Source organism: Pleurodeles waltl, chromosome 1_2 (genome assembly GCF_031143425.1).
Source record: "Pleurodeles waltl isolate 20211129_DDA chromosome 1_2, aPleWal1.hap1.20221129, whole genome shotgun sequence".
NCBI lineage: Eukaryota > Metazoa > Chordata > Amphibia > Caudata > Salamandridae > Pleurodeles > Pleurodeles waltl.
In genome coordinates this window covers 1,324,196,603-1,324,213,456 of record NC_090437.1, presented here as the reverse complement: position 1 = coordinate 1,324,213,456, position 16,854 = coordinate 1,324,196,603, and the positions used below count along the sequence as shown (strand labels likewise).

Here is a 16,854-nt window from a genome sequence, read left to right as displayed (position 1 = left end):
TGGACCCGGGGAGGTGGTGGTCCCCATGGCTGTGGGGGGACGAGGAGTCGCCCCTATTAAAAATAGAACTGAGCCCCTGGACCTGGCCCACTGGGGGCTTAGTTAAAAACAAGCACTGGAGTCCGTGCTCGTTTTAAAAAAAAGTTACAGAGGATTTGTGACCCCGTCGCGATTAAAAAAAAAATTGTTATCCCTGGTGGGGGGGAGGGGACCCTTTGGGACCCCAGCACCAGAGCTAAGGAGTCATGGTGTTCATTCCCTTGCCCCTTTTGTACATTTTATTATTTTTTCTCGGACTCGGCTGAAGCTGAGTCCCAACATGGCTGCCAACACTTCCTTGTTGAAGTATTGGCAGACAATCAGATCTCAGCATGAGATCGGGAGGGGTAGCGAATCCTTTGAATCCCTAGATATACAAATTTGGGGCTCGTTAAATGTCTCAAAAACTACTAAACGGATAACAAAGAGGGCTCTTTCTGGACCAAGAGCTACCAAATTTGGTGTAATTCGGTCCATTAGTTTTTGCATTATCTCTGTTTGATTTTTCCTAGAGGAATTAACATTGGAAACACTCTAAATTTCACACACACCTCTTTATCTAGGTCCCTTGATGGATTACCACACAACTTTCCAGACATCAGCTCATATGACTGTTGAATTTTTGGGGGAAATTTCTTGAAGATTAGTCAAGGTCCAACAATGATATAGGCAAGCAAAAAACAGCTTTTCCATAGAAACTAGGTCCTAACTATAACTACCTAGTGGTGACTGCGACTATTTAATATCTATCTATCTGTCTATATATATATATATATATATATATATATATATATATATATATATATATATATGTATAATATACAAGGGTATTTCTATCCTGTGCCTTTAAACTTTTTCAGTTTGCAGGACATAGGGACCTTGTTCTGTAAATGTCAGCCAGTCAGACTCACTGGAACATTGTGGCACTGGGTAAAAACCCACTTGCCAAAAAGATTGCTCTATTATTTGAGGTTTTATGTCCACATGCCTCACATGGGAGTCCCAGTTACCTAACCATCCAAATAGCTGATTTACACTGTTCATGGTGAGGACACCATTGGAAAACAAAGTATAGGGAATATTTGTCCACAAAGTCAATTTAAGTAGACTTTGCCAACAGGTAAACCCTAACACAGTGTTTATTAGGTACATCTCTATTTGTCTTAATAATGCCATCTTAAGTACTTAAATAATGGCACAGTGTTTCTTTTTAATTGACCAAAATCTGGCTCACAATGTCATTCCTCCTGCATTATATTTTGAAAAGGTTCTCTCCAGGCTCTCCCTTATTTTTTTTAGTGCACAGTGGATGCAGACACTGGAGAATCCCAAGACTACCTAACTGAAGAGGTGATTCAGTTCTGCCAGCAGCTGGGCAGTGGTGCCACACGGGTATCAGAGGTGGTGAGCAAAAAGGATCCAGCCATCTATGATGCAATCCATAAGGCGATAGAGCGGGTGAACCAAAAGGCTGTATCCAATGCTCAGAAGGTACAGAAATGGACCATTTTAAACAAGGACTTCTCTATAGCTGGAGGTGAGCTTGGTAAGTGTGCAAAGGCACCGGTGGATCTCGAAAGTCTCATTGTTTGCTGGAGGCAGAAATTGCATTATGCAAGTGGACAACATCACACCTATAGATGGGAAGCAAATTCATTGTTCCTGCTGTCTGTTATTTATATCAACGGGGCATGAGAACAGGAGAAGATATTTCGCACTTCAGAGGGAGAAAGGCAGTTAAATATTTGGAAGACCATCATACAGTGGAACTATTTGTGAGGTTTGATCATCCTGCCCCTTATCAACACACAGGTTCCATGACCAGCCCCTTACTAACCAAATTGCTATTGGTAGGGGCATGAAATAGGTGTTTCCTTAAAAATGTGATCTAGGGCCAGATGTAGCAAGGCATTAGTGCCTCGCAAACGGTGAAAAACGCCATTTGCGAGGCGCTAAATCCCGCACGCGATGCAGAAACACATTTTGCAAATCGGAACCAACTCGCAAAATGTGTTTCCGACTCGCAAATAGGAAGGGGTGTTCCCTTCCTATTTGCGACTCGCACCGCGAAAGCGGTCGCAAATCAACTCGCAGTTACCATCCACTTGAAGTGGATGGTAACTCATTCGCAAACGGGAAGGGGTCCCCATGGGACCCCTTCCCCTTTGTGAATGATCACAAAATTATTTTTTCAGAGCAGGCAGTGGCCACTGTGTTAGTACATCTGGGGCAAGATGTACACAGCTATTTCGTGGTTGCAAAATGCAAAAATCACCTTTTGCGTATGCAAAATGGCCTTGTAGGATGTACTAACCCTGTTTTGTGAGTCAGTATCACAATTAAAAAGGAGCGTCCCTTCCTAATTGCAAGTCGTAGGCTCATGTATGATTGTTTTGTGCCCGTGAATGTGGCCACAAAACAATTGCAGTTAACCCTAATTTCAAATTGGTGGTAACCCTTTTGCAAACTGGATGGGGTCCCAAAGTGGCCCCTCCCCCTTTTTAAAGTGGGTCACCAACATTTTTTCAGAGCAGGCAGTGGTCCCACCGACCACTGCCAACTCTAAAAAAATTAAACTGAAACATTTAATTCTTATTTTTGAAATGCATTCCTTATTCCTTTCTGGGAAACAGGCTCATAAATAATAATGAGGCAGGTCTCTTGTGACCCATTTGGGAATCCCTAACAGTGTCTCAGACACTGTTGTATATTTTGTTTTGTGACTTGCAATTTGTGATTTGCAAAAAACGCAAATGCGAGACACAAACAAAATGGTCGTACATCTGGCCCTAGGTCTCATAATTACTGTGTGAGGGACATATACTCTTTCTGAGTACAAATTATGAGATGGAAAACAAAGGAAGACTGCATGGTATATCTACTTATGTGTACATGTCAAAAGAAGTATGATGAATGCTCCAATAGGTAAGAGCGATCAACCAAAAGTAATGGGCTTCACAGTCACAAAGACCTTCATGTGTATGCATATGCTAGCAAAACTAACAAAGTGATGTATCGTGGCACCAGGCATAAAGGAGGTTGTAATCGTGAGCAGAAATCACAGAGGGTGGACTAGGCTCCTTCTTGGTAACAGAGTAGACTATTTACTACTTTGAGTAGACTATTGTTCCACCCTAAAAATAATGCTCAGTACTACATAAGAGCAAGGTTCAATGTCACTCATTCAATTAAAGGAAAATTAGGATATAAAATTGAATGATGAAGAACCTCTACCTGATGCATGTAATTTATTATGATCATTGTAGTGATGGCGGAAAACGGATTCTAAATGGACTGTTAAATGAGGACCACAAGAGATGAGCAAATGGGAGTGAAAAGAGTAGATCAGACACAGCAGCTAACTATAACAATCAAAAAATTACCTTTTGCTACAACATTTGTTGAGGAAAAGTGACGAAATTAAAATATAAAATTGGTAAAAAGGTTATTCTGAGAAGTACCCAATAAAACCATAAAAAAGGAGCTTGCTGTTTTTAACTTGCAGGCCTTGCACGTTTCCCCATGGCAGTTGTACTGCAAGGTCTGGGCAAAGACTGAGCCCTGCAGTCAAATCCTGTGGCACAAGCCAGAATCTAGCGCTTAGCTGGGATTGGCCACCTGCAGCAGATTGGGCACAAGGCTTGAATCCATGCACAGTGGGTGTTGGGAATATACTGTATCATAAAAAATCTAGAAATGTAAAAAGAACTCAGTTAAATATGAACTTATGGTTCTGACTCAAACATGCAAAGCTACTGAAAACAACACTGGATCACCTTATGCCATCATTTCACATCATGTTTCTTATGCAAAATTGCCAACATTACACAATTACAGCACTTTTTTGTACTTATGTGCTGTTTATGGTAAACATTTACCGCAAATGCAAGGGCACACGGTTTTTGTTTACAGTGCTTTTGTTTTGTAGTGCAAAATGTGTTCTGGTGTCAAAAAGTGAGGCAGGGATGCATCTCATGTAAAAGTATACTGGTAAATGACAAGTTTGCACTTCACATAGTTACATGTAATATTGCATTATTTTGTTAAGATTCTGTGTAATTACGAGAAACCAAATTACAAAAATTTTGAACACCTCCATTTTTAACAATACTGGTCCTGAAGATAGAGGGATGTCTAGGTAGGTAGGTGGGTAGATAGACAGACAGACAGACTGACAGAAAGATATCCGGACATAAAGATGGATAGATAGAAGGTGGCCCTTCCTGCACATAAACAATCAGTAAATAATGACGATTTGCTACTTCTATGTGCGCTGCATTCTGTAGCACAAACAGAAGTAACAATTTGCCATTATTGATTGTTTATGTGCAAGAAGGGACACCTTCCTGCACATAAACAATCTTTCTTTGCTATGCAGGCACCCTTGCACTATGGTGCAAGGGTGCCTGCATTGGTGCTAGGCAGCTAAATTTAGCACTAGCGCTATGGGAAACACAGGGTTGCGCTGTATTTTCATAAATACGGCGCATCCTGCATTTTCGAAGTGATAAAGCTTGACACTGCCTGTTTTGGTGCAGCACCGTGCTGTGACACTTTCTTGTAAGTCTGGCCCTATTTTAATTAAATTGGTTTGGGATTTTTCTTGTGTTGGGTTTGGCTTTATTACTGTTTGTGTGCTGTATGAATACTTTACGCATTGACTCACAGTCAAGCCTGACTGCTTTTTTCTGCTCCAAGCCACCCAGGGTTTAGCACTGGTGGTTTTATGAAAAAAACGACAGTAACTTGCAGACAGCAGAATTCTGAATGGTATATACAGATTGACCCATAAGTAAACTTTTACTTGATGCCTTTTTAAATGCAGTTTTCTCTTCTATTGGTCCAGGTCCCACTTTGAAGCTGAAGCGTTCTGTCATCTTGGCGATGTATGAAGAGTGCATTGATGAACTTTACAAAGTGTGACATCTCCTCCTGGAAGACACCAAAATGTATTTGTGGTCGCAATTGTTTGTTTCTACATGTGTTTCTATGTTTTATTATATATATATATATATGTATATATATATATATATATATAGATATATATATATATATAGAGGCACAGTTTGATGGATTTTAACTAAATTTTCAAAAGAAAGTATCACAGTGATTATCGTTGTGCATGGACAATTTCTGGGTGATCCGTCAAGAGGGCCAGAGAAAAAGGGGCTGAAAAAAGGTTGTGTTTCCCATGGTATTTCCATAGGATTTTTAGACACAACTACAGGCCGAACCACTGGACGGACCTACACCAAATTTGGCAGAAAGCTAGCTGTTTAAGGTTCAGAGCTAATTTTACCTTTCTCATTCTCTCCTACATTCATTCACAATAATATTTTTCCTCTTCTCAGTCAGCATTCGTTTCAGACCCTAACCAGGCAAATTGCCTTCGGTTTAGCACCATCCCGGTTCTCGGAATGGTCCGCCAGACATTGCAGTGCCGGCCTGACGAGGAGACAGCCCATTGATGAAACTGGTCATCCTTATGGGTGCTTGAGGGCTCTCCTGATACTATGGGTATCCCTAGCTGATATCGTCCCTGCATCTTTTTCACTTTCTTAGTAATTTTGGAACAGTGAACTTATTTAGTTTATTGTCTGCAACCTGACCAGAAAGTTGAAACACTATTTTATATACCAGGACACGGTCTTTGGGGCTGAAAAGTGTTTTTAGAAATTGAAATAATGGGTGAGAGTGGAGTTAGTTATGGTAGGTAAAGTTAATTTGAAAAAAAAACAATTTGGATGCCATATGATCTTTGTGAATACATTGCAAAAGCTCTGTGCGGACCCCCATGTAACGGCACAACAAATTTGTGAATAATATCGACAACAAATTTTTTTGGGGGGTATTGTCAAATAGCTAATTTTCTTTAGTGATAGCAGTAGTGAGACACTCATGCTTGCCCTGACAGATGTACTCAGATACTGATCCACATAGTGAGAGACACACTGACACACGTAAAAAAAACACACAGAAATTCACTGAAAAAACAAAGGTTACAGGGATGTTATAGTTAGGGTCTGACTTTACTCAAACAAAACCATAGAAATTCAGAAGTTATAGTTAGAGTTCTTTCAAGTCACTAAAACATGTGCAAAATAAAATGTTGTTCAAAGTACAGTCATTTCTAAATGCGTTGTTTGAAATGTATTTGAAAAGACAACATTCAGTATTCAGTGGATTTGTGTTTGTTGTTGATGCATCTTTGCCATGTGTTACATGGCATATTTTACAGTGCCATTTGAGGCTTGGATCAGCCTGACGTAGGCCTGCTTAGGAAGAACAGGCATCTGTGGCTTTGTAATTAATAGCTAAGGACTGGCAAACCTCAGAAGTGATATGTGAGGCATACAGCTGCCTGACAACAAACTAGCCTTCTTAAACATGTTGGTCCTCCTCTTCCTCAACAAGCTCCTGTTCTTCTTCCCCTTATTGTGAGCAGTGCTGGCCACTGGTATTGTGGCTTGGATGAGGACTGAATTCTCTCCTTGGAATGCTTCTGTCCTTGACTTACAGATGGTTCAGCATCATCATTTGACTCAATGACCTTGCTACCTGCAAAATGAAGATTACAGCAGTTGAAATACATCAAATCCACATTTGTGTGTATTTTAACACCGTACTTTGATTAACATTATTCTGCCAATAAATAATAAAGGTTCAATTATGTGAGCATGAGTAATTATACAAAATTAAGGATTGGTCCATGGATGGAATTATTATGTTGCAACAATATGATTGCACCAGCCACAGAAATGATTTTTTATTGAGATGCCATTGAGAATATCTACTGAGCTTGTGTCTTTGAAGTTTGTGTTTCCAAAGTAAATCCAGATCCAGCCACTATAGAGATAAGAATTATGTTCAGTGGATATTGCCAATGTATAAACGTCACTCTGACCACATTAGACATACATGCAAGTAAGGGAAATACATATTTCCAATGTAATGAATTTTAATAATTTGATATGCTTACAAAATAGACATCAATTCATTTTTAGGAAGGATTAATGATGATATGCAAAATATAATATCATAGTTTCCCAGACTTACTTGACTAATTAATGTTAGAGGGCCTAATAGCATATGCTGAGATTTCCCCTGATGTTATTGTTGTTTAAGTTCTAAAGAAGGACACCATGGGCTCTTGTATGACAGAATTTGACCCGAGATGTAGAGACATGTGTAGTGGAGTAAATCACTGTAAATCAAAGAAGATGCTAGATACATGTTTTCATTACACTATTTTGAGAGGCACACAATATGATTTTAATAGTTAGAAAAGGCCTAATACATCATACCCTTACATTGACATATTCTTTCATTCAAATATGCAAATTAACAGGCTGACATATGGGTCATGGTGCCAACAGATGTGCAAAAACTTTCCCTGTGTGTTGCCCTGCTGAATTTACAATTACTTCTTCCCCAGCTGAAGTAACATACTCTACTCAAAAGAGTTGTTTTATGAAAAGAGTATTAAAATAAACATTAACTTAACATGTAGGAATTCATGGGACTTATGGTACAGGATGCTTTGGAGGGGTTCTTATGTGAATTGTTCCTAACAGTATAGGTATGAGTGAAGGATAGATAAGAATGGGTGATTGTGGTTTGGTTTTAGAGATAGAGAGTTCGGGGGTGGTTTATAATTTATTTAGTAGTACATGTATTCACATTTGTATTGCCATGATAGGAATGCTCATATATCAGGTGATGTACAGTGTGAAGAAGCATGCTGCAACATGGATTACTAAATAAGAGTATACAGGACAGGAATAAAACATATAGAAAATACAAGGACGATGAGCAAGATATATGGGCAAGTCTGATCGCCATTAGCATGGTGGATATTGATGCACAGAAATACATTTGAGAATTTGACAGAATAATATAAGAGAAATCCAGAAAACACAACAAGAGATTTTCTGAGTGGATTATTGATGAGCCTTGATGAAGTCATTGGGTGACATCCCTGATGAAACAGTGTTGGCTGGGCTGGAGTAGGAGCAGAAGAAATGAATAAAGAAGACTGTATTATGAACATAAAATAATAGAAGATGTTTGCCTTTTTTTTATCTTACTGTTGTTAACAATCTGAGATAGTTGAGGGTGCAGGGTTTAGGGTGTGTTCCCTGAGAGAGCACCGTCTTACGAGTGAATTAAACAAGGACTAGATAATACCATCTACCATAACAAAAAAAATTGTGTGAACAGGTCAGCCTTCTTGAAGTTGGTGAGATGAAGACGTGATCCAGTTGGCCTTCCTGGAACCAATGAAGCCATCGAAATCCTGGAGAACATCTCCTTCACCTGCCACTTCTCATCTTGCGATTTCTTCTTGATATTCCCCATGGCGCAGGACCGCTCCCCATTCCATTCACAGAGTTTGTCACCTCCTGACATAAAGGTAGCTTCTGTGTTCCACTGAGGGTGAACAGGCGTATCCCATGTAGTATTTACCACAAATTTGACTACAAAAACTGTCTGCTCCTCAGTGAAATTTCTCTTCATCTTCAGAAGATTAGTTTGTATTCTTCGGCAGCAAGATCTAAAAACTGAAACAGAAAAGAAGGGTATAACCATTATTTATGTTTACAGGAAATTGTTGTCAAATGTATATGCATTCTTTAAGGTATGCATAAATCTCCTTTTCACTTTCATTCAGAATTTTAAGCTGAGTGTGCAGTTCACTACCCAAGTGCAGAGGCCCTGCCAAATTAGCAGAATGTAAAATATAGTTGTATTGTTATTTGTAGTAATTATACATGTGTAAATATGTTTATTCTAATTCCACCGCCTAAACCGAGGACGTGGAGTTGTAAGGCTACACTTTTAAGTAACTACAATCATAAATTGGTGAACGGTAGCAATGTCATTTACAGTTTTAAATTATCTTACATATTTAGATTTACTCATGTGTAAAGTTATCTTTGTAAATAGCCTACATTATGTTTAAATATTTGAAGTCCCAGAGGCTTCATTTATACAGTTAGGATGTCTACAAAGAAACGTTTTTTTTGGAAATGTACTTAAGTAAGTGAAAATGTGATTTCTGTGTCAGAACATAACAGAGTGCCTAATGTAGCACAAATTGCAGTTAAAAGCACAATTGAGGAGCTAGAAGAAAAATCATGAGTCACAATGGGAGAACATTCCAAATATTGAAGACCATCCCATTACACCACTGGCCGAAACGCAGCGACTTGGGCGGGACTTCATAGAGCTGCCTTGTGCTCCACACATGCTTCTACTCCTTTACGTTTGCCTGCAGAGACGGCTAATGCTAAAAATGACAAGAACATTTACAAGACTAGTTGAAGCTCTTTAATGTTTGGCACTGGACTTAAACTCTCTCACCCTTTATAACTCCCTGGTCATTATAATCTAGGGTCGCTAGATCCTGCTAACCCTGGACCTTTCTGGTTGTGGTCTTCGTGGTCATGGTCCTTTTGTTTCTAGCCCCTTGGTCCTTCTTGATCTGATGTCTGTGGTCTTTTCCCTCATGTTACTCGTCCTTCTCTCCATTGGTCTCCTGGTACTGGTCCTCTTTGGTCTATCTACTTTGGTCTGCTTCTCCTGACCCTGTTGTCCTTGTCCCTCTGGTCATGGTTGGTGCACTCCTGCCCTCATAATCCTTCTTGTTGTTATGGTCCAAGGCCTTCTGTTCATTCCTCCTCTGGTTCTTTTGTTCCTTCAGGCTCTTGTCCACTGGTTCCAGATCCCCCTGTTCCACATCTTCCAGGCTCAGATTCTTCTCACTCTGGTACCCCAGAGCTGATTTTTTATTGTCCTGTTCCTCATCATCCATTTGTTCCTGGTCCTTATGCTGTTGATACCCCTGATCCTCATTGATTAAGTTTACCTTGGCCTGGTTCTTCTTGTTATGGTCCTTGTGGCTCTAGTCATCCTAGCCCTCCTAGCAGTCCACCGCTTGGCCCTTATTCTCCTACTTTTCATCATTCTCCTCCTTCTATTACTTTCCGTCCTCAGCGCCCCTCCACAATGACTTTAGCTAGGTATGGCTTCCAAGCCTGTTACACAGATCTTTATAGTTTATGTATTGCATTTTATTTATGCCTTCCAGATTTCTTTTGCTGAGACAGCACTATCAAGTACATAAATGAGGGCCCAGTAGAGAGAGGACCTGACCCACTTCAACACTATTTAACATGTTAAAAAGCTAAACTACCATTCCTAAGATGCATGGTACAGGTGACTGAAATGTCACAGTGGCAGAAGGGGACACTCATGACATGGAAGCTATACCTATCAATGCCCTAAATCTACTCTGTTGTGTGGACAGTATGAAAAAGTGTGTTTTTTCACAGCCAGCAGATAGAACTCCTTCTGTGATTTACCCAGATGCATTACTTATCCATTTTCAATTCCTCATTCTACAGAAGCCCCATTATAGTGTGTCATTCAATTTACATCCTGCAAGTGCCCCAAAGCACTGTGGCCCCAAACACCATTTACCTACTGTACGTGTCCATCCCTCTGTTTGCTGCTGCTTGTTTACTGCTGCTGTATTGTCTGATTTGAAATACTAAGCAATCACAATCTGTCTTAAAGAGAAGCCTAAAGCTAGCACAAGGCCTTCTATAAAAAGCCCAAACAGAGCCCATCCCTCTAAAACTATCAAAAGAAGCATTGTGGGCATTACAAATACTATTTATTCCATGAGTAAATAAACCATTTATGTAACATGCTTTCAAACCGTATTCAGTAATCTTTGCTGACTGCCAAATACTCCCTGGCTGAAGCACAAGTATCTGTGTGCCATATCTTGAAGATTTTGTTTGAATCTATGTCATATTTGAATATTAAAATAACATTTGTTTCTATTCAAAATAGATTTTACGTTTTTATCTATTATACATTTGTATATACATTTACTTTCACACGTGTTACACAGCCACTAGATGCCTACCTCAAAACCATTGTCTGAAGTCCCTTTTTTATGGGAGAGCACAAAGCGCTCTGTCCATTCTGTAATCTCTCTTTGAGCTTCAAACCACTCCCATGTCACGTCAGTCACTTACATTGGTTCATGGGCTTGCCTTTTAAAATCAGATTGCTTTCATTTGTGAAAGGCATACATACGTCATGCCTTTTCTGGTGTTTAACCGACCTACACAGCATCGGTAAACTACTAACAACATACATGGCTCGATGTTTTCAGCCTGGGGTCCGGACTACTTTATCTATTTATTTTCAACGCAGCGCCATCGCTCAGCATTTTACATAGTGCGATTGCGCTGCATTTTTTTTCTTTACAACACTAATAGCTCTAACTCAAGCAAATGCGAGACCCGTTGCACAACTAATTATTTGAGGGGCACATTCAGTGCCCTCCTTGCAAAAACCAGTCTACACCAGTTCCGGGACCCCCAGTCCCTGATCTGGCACAAAACTGGACAAAGGAAAGGGGAGCGACCATTCCCCTGTCCATCACCGCCCCAGGGGTGGTGCTCAGATCTCCTCCAGTGCGTGCCTGTGTTTTTCCATCTTGGATTCAATGTTGGCAGGGAACTCTTGGAACATCTGAGTGGCCAGTGCCAGTAGGTGATGTCAGAGCCCCCTCCTGATAGTTGGTCACCCAGCTAGGTGACCAATCCCCCTTTCAGGGCTATTTAAGGTCTCTCTCTTGGGTGGTTCCTCAGATTCGGATTGCAAGACTCCAGCAGGATTCCTCTGCAACCTCCACTTCGACTTCTGACAGAAGAAACTGCATTTGTATGCTCCAGGACCCGACAAGCTGCAACAAAGAAGAAGGACGCCACCTGCAACATTGTATCAATGGCTCCTTCCAACAATGTTTCCCCAGTCGTGCATCCTCTGAGGACAGCCCGTCTTCAGCCTGCATTAGACGGAAGAAGGAATCTCCTTTGGAGTAAAGGAGCCACTCCCCTGCTTCTGCACCAACTGCAATGAGCACCAACTGTGTGGATCCCCTCTCCTACTGAGCTGCGTGGATCCTGTATCACAGGTAGTAGACTGAAAAGGTCCAGACGGTCCTCTCTTCCAGCTGTCCAACTTGGCTGGAGATAAGCCCTAGCCTGCCCATGCAGGACAGTACCTCCATGCACCACGTCCATTGCAGCTGCCAAGGATTGTTGGCATCTTTTCCAAGAGATCTTCAGGCATCTTGAAGCTCCAGCCCCCAGCACTCCATCCTGCGACGCACAGCTCCCTGAGTGGTTCTCCGGCGGTGTGGGAGCCCTTTTCTTAGTGCTGCATTGGCCTCTTCTGCGACTTTCTTGTCCCCGTTCTGTGGGACTCCTGTGGGTGCTGCCTGGGTTTCTGTGGGCTCTCTGTGTTGCTGAGGACCCCCTCTAACTCCCTCTCCTGGGTAAAGTCACCCGGTCCTTCCTGGTCCCTGGCAGCTTCACTTTCCACTAACCACGGGTTTTGTGTGTGCCAAGACTTGCTGGGGTAATCCGAAGACACAAACCTGACTGCAATCCTCCTTCTGGCGTGGGACATCACCTGCATCCTCCAGGAACTCAACGTTGTCTTCTTGAGTGCAGTGCTGACTCTCCTTCTTCATTATCGACTCACCTCTTGCACCTTCGGTCTAGTCGGTAGGGGCTCCTGCCCTTCCTGGACACTCCTGTGCTTCTTGGACTTGGTCCCCTTCTTCCACTGGTCCTCTTGTCCAGGAATCCACTGTTGGTGTCTTGCAGTCTCTTCTGGGCTTGACATTCTTCTTCTTTTCTTCTAAGTGGGTGTTCTGGGGAATTTACAGTGATTTACGCCTGCTTTCCTGGTCACTGGTGTGGGTTGTGCTACTTACCTTTGGGCTTTCCTAGTACTCCCAGCTCCCCTCTACACACTCCACTCACCTAGGTGGGGGACCGACTCTCACATTCTACTTTTTTAGTATATGGTATGTGCTCCCCACTAGGGCTATTTCTCTTTATTGTGATTTTAACTAATTGTACTGTTTTCTAATTGTTTTATGCCTATTTCTGCATACTAGTATATGTAATTTGTGTATTACTTACCTCCTAAGAGAGCATAGCCACTATGGTATTGTTGGAATTTGTGTCACCAAAATAAAGTACCTTTATTTTTGTAACACTGAATGTTTTCTTTCAGGTGTGTTAATACTGTGTGACTACAGTGGTATTGCATGAGATTTGCATTCCTCCTAGATAAGCCTTTGCTGCTCATCCACAGCTACCTCTGAAGAGCTTGGTTTCTAGACACTGCCTACACTACACTAGTAAGGGATACCTGGACCTGATATAAGGTGTAAGTACCATAGGTACCCACCACACACCAGGCCAGCCTCCTACACTGCTGTTCTCATGCATTCTAGCAAATGGTGCAAATTGTTGCCGATTTTACCACACGTTGCATGTAATTGCAGAAAGTGGCACAATTTTGGTTATTTTGTGTAACAACATAAAATATCTGGAATTACATGAATTAGGGTGAAGATTAGGCCTGGGTGAAAATACCCAAAACAGGAATCAATCACATCCCTGACTGCAGTAAATGCCGACCATAAGGAAAAGCTAATAAATCACCTATGTCCACCACAACAACTTCAAGCACTTGAAATTATTGAAGCTGTCCTCCTTGGTTTGGGACTTCTTTACACTGAGATCGTATGAGCACCACATTACAGACTGCACATTATGATGTAGATCACTGCATCATGGACAACCAGAATGGCATTGGGGTGACAATTCCATGATCTTAGACATGTTACATGGCCATGTTCAGAGTTACCATTGTGACGCTGTACATAGGTAGTGACCTATGTACAGTGCACTCGTGTAATGGTGTCCCCGCAATCACAAAGTCTGGGGAATTTGCCCTGAACGATGTGGGGGCACCTTGGCTAGTGCCAGGGTGCCCACACACTAAGTAACTTTGCACCCAACCTTCACTAGGTGAAGGTTAGACATATAGGTGACTTATAAGTTACTGAAGTGCAGTGGTAAATGGCTGTGAAATAACGTGGACATTATTTCACTCAGGCTGCACTGGCAGGCCTGTGTAAGAATTGTCAGAGCTCCTAATGGGTGGCAAAAGAAATGCTGCAGCCCATAGGGATCTCCTGGAACCCCAATACCCTGGGTACCTCAGTACCATATACTAGGGAATTATATGGGTGTACCAGTATGCCAATGTGAATTGGTAAATTTACTAGCCTGTTAGTGACAAATTTGGAAAGCAGAGAGAGCATAACCACTGAGGTTCTGGTTAGCAGAGCCTCAGTGAGACAGTTAGGCATCACACAGGGAACACATACAGGGCACATACCTATGCGCACTGGGGCCCTGCCTGGCAGGGTCCCAGTGACACATAGACTAAAACAACATATATACAGTGAAATATGGGGGTAACATGCCAGGCAAGATGGTACTTTCCTACACACCTCACCTGGGGAGGCATAGGTTTTGACCGCTTTCCGGAATCTACCAGTAATTGTAAATCTGAAAATGTGGCAAAATCCATGGGGGGATACGTGAGAACGCCGGCTCTCCACCCATGGAACACTTTCCCAGGGCAGAGCAACACAGTGATTTGCGATGTGTTGCGTTACTGTAGATTTATGAAGCCAGGCAATGTCACGCAAGGTTGCCTTGTATGGCTTGATAAATCTAACTTCAGGGTTGCATCACTCTTGCACCCCGTTGTGTGGTGCAAGAGTGACCCAACTCTTTGTTAAATATGCTCTGTAATCTCTGCTGCTTAGCAGCTATATACTAAATAGCAGAGATGATGCACAATTTGACCAGCGGCCAGATAAACAATATGTAGGAGGTCTTTATTAGCTACCCCTCCCAAGCCTGTAATACCTATTTACAAAGGGAGAGGGTATAACACACCTCTCCTAAAGGAAATCCTGTTTCTGCCTTCCTGGGCTTGAGCTTCTTAAGAAACAGGAGGGCAGAAACCTTTCTGGAAGGTGGCAGCAGCTTGTGCTGCCTGGAAACCCTCAGAAGGCTGTAATGGCAATGCTAGGGGTCCATTAAGGAGCAACCAGAGTGCATGGGATCATAAAACCAATGCGTAAAAAAGCATTGGGGTATGATTCCGACATGTTTGATACCAAACATTCCTATGTTCAGAGTTATCATTATGTAGTTGGACATAGGTATTAACCTATGTCCAGTACACGCATTGAAATGGCGTCCTCGCACTCACGAAGCCTGGGGAAATGACCCTGGAGTTCGTGGGGACACCTCTGCTAGTGCAGGGGTGCCCTCACACACAGTTACTTTCCACCCTGCCCTCTGGGCTAGAAGGCCTGCCATAGGGGTGACTTATAAGTGACCTAGTGCAGTGAAACGTGGCAGTGAAAGGATGCTTGCACCTTTTCACGAAGGCTGCAATGGCAGTCCTGCATAACCCTTTGCTTGGTCTCCCTATGGGTGGCAAAATGTATGCTTCAGCCCATAGGGATCACCATGAACCCCAATGCCCAGGGTACCTTAGTACCATATACTAGGGACTTATAAGGGGGCACGAGTATGCCAACTTAGGTTTCCAGTATCCAGTGACAACATTTAGAGGAGAGAGAGCATAATCACTGGTGTCCTGGTTAGCAGGATCCCAGTGAACACAGTCAAACACACTGACATCAGGCAGAAAAATGGCTTAACCGTACCAAGGAAGAGGGTACTTTCCTACAAGCAGGACACAAGTGGCTATTGCACACAGTACTTTCTTTAAATGTGACATCACACTAAGGGGGTCATTCTGACCCTGGCGGCCGGTGACCGCCAGGGTCACCGACCACGGGAGCACCGCCAACAGGCTGGCGGTGCTCCCAAGGGCATTCTGACCGCGGCGGTTCAGCCGCGGTCAGAAAGGGTAAACCGGCGGTCTCCCGCCGGTTTACCGCTGCCCCATTGAATCCTCCATGGCGGCGAAGCCATGGGGATTCAGACACCCCCTACCGCCATCCTGTTCATGGCGGGAAACCCGCCATGAACAGGATGGCGGTAGGGGGTGCCGCGGGGCCCCTGGGGGCCCCTGCAGTGCCCATGCCAATGGCATGGGCACTGCAGGGGCCCCCGTAAGAGGGCCCCACAAAGTATTTCAGTGTCTGCTTTGCAGACACTGAAATACGCGACGCGTCGCACCCCTGCAACTACGCCGGCTCAATTCTGAGCCGGCGTCCACGTTGCAGGGGCATTTCCGCTGGGCCGGCGGGCGCTCTTTTGGAGAGCGCCCGTCGGCCCAGCGGAAATGTTTGAATGGCCGCCGCTGTCTTTTGACCGCGGTGCGGTCATTTGTCGGCGGTACCTTGGCGGACGGCCTCCGCCGTCCGCCAAGGTCTGAATGACCCCCTAAATGTTGATGTGAGGATGTGTTTTGTGATAAATTTTAGTAGGAAACGTTGACTTAGCATTTTGTGTAATTGCATGTAATTTTGCCACATTTAAGCAGAAGTAAAGTATGCAAATTTTGCTCACCCTTAGTTAGGATTACATTTAGCTATGGACAGGTTGAGTAGTTAATGGACAGTTGAAGAAGACAGGTCTAAAATTTGACAAAAGAAGAAGCTTAGGAAGAAGATCTGGCAGAAATCTGTTACTTTCCAGGATGGTGACAGAAATGGATGGGAGCTGGCAATTGTAGTTGGGCATTCAGCAGTGCACCTATAGCTGTTAAATCAAATTAGCGAAGAGGCAGAGACAGAAACATATGACTGTGAATAAATTAGAAAGCATTGAGTAACATGTTTAAGACAAAGGAATGGAAAGAATACTTTAACTAATGCAGCAGATGTAATGGAGAAAGACGCCTGAAATACCATTCTTCTCAGCAGTCAGTTGCTCTCTT

At 42.7% G+C, this 16,854-nt stretch overlaps 1 protein-coding gene across 1 annotated transcript in view; it reads left to right on the top strand.

Annotated features, from left to right (window-relative positions):
- Positions 1–7,470, top strand: part of LOC138251470 (long-chain-fatty-acid--CoA ligase ACSBG2-like) — a 174,909-nt gene extending 167,439 nt beyond the window's left edge. The window contains exons 12-13 of the mRNA XM_069205652.1: positions 1,339–1,585; positions 4,886–7,470. Coding sequence (XP_069061753.1) covers positions 1,339–1,585; positions 4,886–4,962 — 324 coding nt within the window. The 3' untranslated portion in view covers positions 4,963–7,470. The remainder of the gene's footprint in view (positions 1–1,338; positions 1,586–4,885) is intronic.
- Positions 7,471–16,854: the final 9,384 nt, after the last annotated feature.